This window comes from Lytechinus variegatus, chromosome 5, assembly GCF_018143015.1.
Source record: "Lytechinus variegatus isolate NC3 chromosome 5, Lvar_3.0, whole genome shotgun sequence".
NCBI classification, from domain to species: domain Eukaryota; kingdom Metazoa; phylum Echinodermata; class Echinoidea; order Temnopleuroida; family Toxopneustidae; genus Lytechinus; species Lytechinus variegatus.
Window position 1 is genome coordinate 37,462,454 of NC_054744.1, and position 5,363 is coordinate 37,467,816.

A 5,363-nucleotide genomic window follows, 5' to 3' on the forward strand; every position below is an offset into this window, starting at 1 on the left:
TGTAGCCGGATTTATTCTTGACCCAGATTGGCCGATCTGTTCCTGGGTCGAGATTCGGCCATCATTCCCGACCCCACATCGTTTCCCTCAAGGTCAAGGAAAGAAACCGAGGGCGTTTTATTCCTCAGTGAATGGTCTCCGGAAAGACACGTCTTCATTGCCTTGATGGATTCGCAGAGCTTGGCCACACTACTGGAGATCACATCCAGTCGGCCTTCATACCCATCCAGTCGTTCGACCAGATTCCCCATGCCAATGGGGTTGAACTGGTTAGTTCTTGTACCAGTACATGTAGATTTTGGGAGGGTATTCCCTGTATTGCTCTGCGGATAGCTAGGAATTGGATGGACCTGATTTACCATCTGCTTACAGGGACTACCTGCACGAGTTGCGGCCACTCTTGCAGGCTTTGATCGACCAAACACAGCGTTATGAGAATGCTGGGCCCAACGGATTGCCTCAGCTGCCGACTCCACCGACTTGGGTCGGTGATTCAGGGCTTGGTACCCCGCATTGTGATCATATGCACCTTGGCACATGCGAAGTACAAGCTGCTGCTGGAGAAAACTCTCCGGACTACCTGGGAATGCGCGAACCGCAAGATCTTGAAGGCGATCCACCCATTCCTCCAAAGACTCACTGGCCTCCTGTTTTGCAGCCATAAATTCTAATTGGGAGGACTCAGGTAGTTCTGAAAAGTTGAACCGAGCAGCCATCTTCCGGATGGCAACGGTGAAATCCATAGCTGGATTCTGTGCGGCCAATCTATCATAGTAAGCAAGAGCTTTGCCCTCAAGGCACCAACAGAGATAGGCCAAGCTTTCCTGGCCATCCCATTCTTGATCTGCTGCTAGAAGTGTGAACTTCCGAAAGAATGGGTCCCATTTTGTATTGCCGTCAAAAGAAAGGCCTTTTGGCAATTCTTGAAAGAATATGCCTGCCCGTGAGCGAAGTCTAGCACTTGCTGGTTGGGGCATACGCCCGAAGACTGGGGCACTTGAAGGCACCGCTTGAATATCTGGATAATGCAGTGAATGCCCCGGGTTACGATAGCGGGGGAGATCTTCCACCGGAGGAAGATCAGGCCTCTCATTCTGAGGTACTGACGAACTCTGCATGGATCCGAAGTTGTCACCTGATAAGGGATTGTCCCGCCTCAGGAAGGAGCTCAGCCTTGCGCTGGCCCGTAAAGCATCAGCAGCTATGGCACTGTTGAAACTTGATAGATTACCACCTCTAGTATGTTCAGGAGGTGAGTGTAAGTCAAAGGAAAGTGCCTGCTGATTGGAGGATCCACTAGGAGTATTAGCTACCACCGGATTAGGTTCCGGGATAGTTTGAAACCCTGCTGAACTTTCAGCTGGTTGAGGCGGAGTGTCTCCGCTTGTAGCTGTGGTCGGCACAGCCGGAATGGAAAAATCAAACCTTTCCACCTGGACATTTCCCAGGCTTGGCACAGACGCAAATAGATCTGAGGTAATTACCCCATCATGCGTCCGGGTTTCCGCAATGACCGCGAGACCCGCTGTAGTCATGCCGGGTACGGTCGCTATCTCCAAAAGAGAGCACGAATTAATCGGTATATGGCCCGATTCAGCCATGTTGTGAGCTACTGCAAAGCCCACCGAATTTACCCCAAGAAAATCAATTAACAGTGATCACTGCAAACTCAACCGAATTTACCCAAAGAAAATCAATTAACAGCAACCACCATTGTTGGAGTAGAAGGTACACCAATGCTTGAATCACCTCCTGTCTATTAAGAACTCCAGCACGGTATGCTCGTAACAGAATCCTTAATATCCTTAACCTGCCCTGTACTTCAATCAGAAACTGTTGGTTAAGATTATCATTCATTTATTAAAACAATGAGATAATTATGCAGGTTTAAAGTTGCTATCTATAAAATTCCAAACTTAGGCAAGTTACTCGGGCTTGAATACCCGACAATAAATTACCGATTGTCCGGCTGTAAACTGAAGGCTCAAACCGTGATTAAGTTATCCCTCTGATATACAAAAACTCCTGATTAAACTCCCAAAATTATTAATCAGCTAATTTAATATGTCCAATAATTAATCCAAAGCCTTGGGCCTAAACTAGCAAGTTGTAATGTAAAATATTAATACCCAAAAGAAACTAGTTCAGCCCTGTAAATATTTTGTACAAGTAATTGAAGCAATATCCCAAATGCCGGATTAATAATTGTTCCGATTATAAATCCCCAAGCCTAAATCAAGGCTAACACTGGCCTGATTATACCGTTTGGTTTGCCAGTTAATTGCAACAATGTTGCTATGTATTGGTTGAACACTATTAGTAATAATTCAATCAATAAAACAATTGTTCAAAATCATCAAGCCTTTATCAAAGCTAGTACTGGCCTGATTTAATGTTCAGCTTGCCAGTTGATTTAAATGTCGTTTTACGCGTAGGAAAGTTTAACGTGATTATTCTGATCAGACTATTTTTATTTAACAATTGCACGGCGCAGCTTTGCAAAACTAGCCGACGCGCAACTTTCGTCAGTTAGTGTACCCAAGCATACACACAATCACCTTTAATAAAACACACCGCAAAATAATATTTGAGCCTAAATAAAAACTAACACCCTAGATTAAAAACTAAGTAAACCCAGATCTAATTATTCCGAAGAACAACTGTCAAAATATCGACAAAGATTCACCGCTTCAGCAGTAGGTTGCTCCTGGTCACACCGTCCGACGGGAACGCAACCTAAAACTTTAGCCACCGACAAATAATCAGTGAAACCACAATAACTATGCCGGCCTCAGTCCAGTCTAAACTACTTCTGGGTCCCAACCCATCGGAAGTAATTCAAACCACTGCCAGGCTACACAGTCACGAAAGAAACACCGATAATTCCTTCCGAAAAAGGCAATGTCAATATTCTATAAATAATTCCCCGGTTTATAACCAGATCTAAATCTAAATAACCTAAATTGTATTAAATAATTAATAAAGTCTAAAACCAAGACTACACAAATGCACTAGTCCAATCACTCCGCAAACACATTTCGATTAATTTAAGTTACCCAATAATAGTCTGTAAAACCCCTAAAAAGTACCAGAATTTAATATTTGAATCCCAATTAATAATTGATCAAGGTCTGCGGTGAAGACTAAGCCCGAAAATCTTGGTCACCGATTCCGATATCGGTCTAACCCAAGTGAATTCGAGACACCGCAATATGACCTAAAATTCTAAAAAGCTGTATTAATTTCCAAAATTGTATTTCAAAATGCTTAAGTTGATGACAATAGTCACCCCCTCCCCTCTCCTAAATTGACAGGAGATATCCGCGGTCAAAAACAATCACACCCACTCACAAAACAATCACCACAAAATCCACTAAAATCACTTCAATCCTCAATCAGATTGCATTAAAAACAAAGGCTGAATAAAATCTAGATTCTAAACTATAAGATTGGAAACAAAATAATATCAATCAAAAGAAAAGAATCTGGAAATAAAATCTTAAAAACTCACTCTAAACACCACCCGAAGAGAACTCCGCTACCGGCAAGTCCGGGCGCCCTCGGTAGAACCGGCCCGCGCGAATCCCCACCGCACGAACAATCCTGCCTGTTCCCAGCCTACCTGCCGTGATGCACCGAAGCACTCAAAACCCAATGAGGGTCCCCGAAAATAATTGCAAAATTACGGTTTGTCCATGACGCCAATAAAGCAGCTGGGGTCAGTAAATGAACACCACTGCTCGATGATTATAATAATTAATAGAAATGGGGGTGGGATCGACAAACTCACCAGGCAAAATATGACATCTGAGGAGCGTTGTCCTAGTTCAAGTTCTGCCAGTCAGCCATATCAGTCAAATCCGCCGCAGCATGGCCGGTGACGTCACAAGTAGACATTTGGGGGTGGGGTAGGGAAATACGTCGCTACTACAATTCGCATCACCCGAAGTCCGTTAAGCGCGGGGTAGTGAAGTGTCTTTACGACAGAGAAGCAACACATCACCTCGGCTCTTATTTCTAACGGTTACCCGCGCTCCTTCGTTAACCGCGTCGCTAAGAAGAAGAGCGCCCCGTCCGAACAGCTTGCGCAATTTAAATCCGCTATAGTAATCCCGTTTGTTGATGGTATCGCGCATCTTCTCCGCCGGCGCTTGGAGAGGCATGGCATCCGAGTTATATTTAAGTCCGACAGCACCCGCAGCAATATCAACAGGGACAGCGGCATTGAGATCCCTGATGAATGGTTACCTACCATCCGACGGCATACTGCATCCACGGTTCACAGCGCGCGGCGCCCGCACCAGCGGGTGCCTGACACCAGCGCGGACGCTGATTGGCCGGCTGCATCGGCCAATCACAGCGCGCGGTGCACGCCCGAGCGGGCACCAAGCACCAGCGCGGACCCTGATTGGCCAGCGGCTCCGGCCAATCACAGCGCGGCTCACGCCCGAGTGGAGCCAGACAATAGCTCCCGACGCTATATAACCCGTGCGCAGCAGCGTCTTTGCTCATTGCCTGACGAAGTCTAGCAGCTTGCAGACGAAACGTCGCTTTCCTACTACGTTTGCTACATCGTGAGACAACTGGTTATTTCTTCTACTCAATCCTTCACCACGATGACCCTCTTCCACATCAATATTCATATTGATGAATGCAATTTCAGGTTCAAGTTTATTTTTTTTAATTTGCCATAAAAATGTGTACATAAACAGGAGAATTATCAGAAACAATTAAAGGTAAAAAACAAAAAAAAAGCATTACAACTGCAAGTGTAACAATCAAGGGCGGAAATCTCTCCCCAAAGTTACGGGGGACCAAGGGCTGAAAAATTTAACAAGCAAAAAAAAAAAAGGTTATCACCCCCCACTATTTTGGGTAGGGGGGAACGTGTACCCCCTGGGGTTTCCGCCCATGGTAATAATCAGGTTTATGGGAATTGAGAACGACAAATAGAGCTAGAAGCCTGTATTTGATATACCACTCAATTGCATGTAATATTATATACAATTATTGAACTTTAACCAAAGTTTTATTCATGCTTTCAAAGCATAAAGAATTAAGGCTTCCTATTATGACTTGTTACATATCCTAATTTTTTATATTAAAATTAAATGCTGTATTTCATTTAAAATGAAAAAAAAGTTTTTCGATTTTTGTCTCACCTGCGAAGCAAAGTGAGACTATAGGCGCCGCTTTTCCGACGGCGGCGGCGGCGGCGTCAACATCAAATCTTAACCTGAGGTTAAGTTTTTGAAATGACGTCATAACTTAGAAAGTATATGGACCTAGTTAATAAAACTTGGCCATAAGGTTAATCAAGTATTACTGAACATCCTATTAGAGTTTCATGTCACATGACCAAG

General features: G+C 44.4%; 1 protein-coding gene across 1 annotated transcript; it reads right to left on the reverse strand.

Annotated features, from left to right (window-relative positions):
• LOC121416070 lies at positions 1-1,882 on the reverse strand. Its single transcript, XM_041609520.1, has one exon. It carries the CDS (start codon positions 1,599-1,601, stop codon positions 12-14), a length of 1,590 nt encoding a protein of 529 aa, XP_041465454.1. The 5' UTR covers positions 1,602-1,882; the 3' UTR covers positions 1-11.
• Between the last annotated feature and the right edge of the window lie 3,481 nt (positions 1,883-5,363).

Coding starts and splice junctions, on each gene's coding strand:
- LOC121416070 (XM_041609520.1), bottom strand. CDS start 1,601: ATGGCTGAATCGGGCCATATACCGATTAATTCGTGCTCTCTTTTGGAG.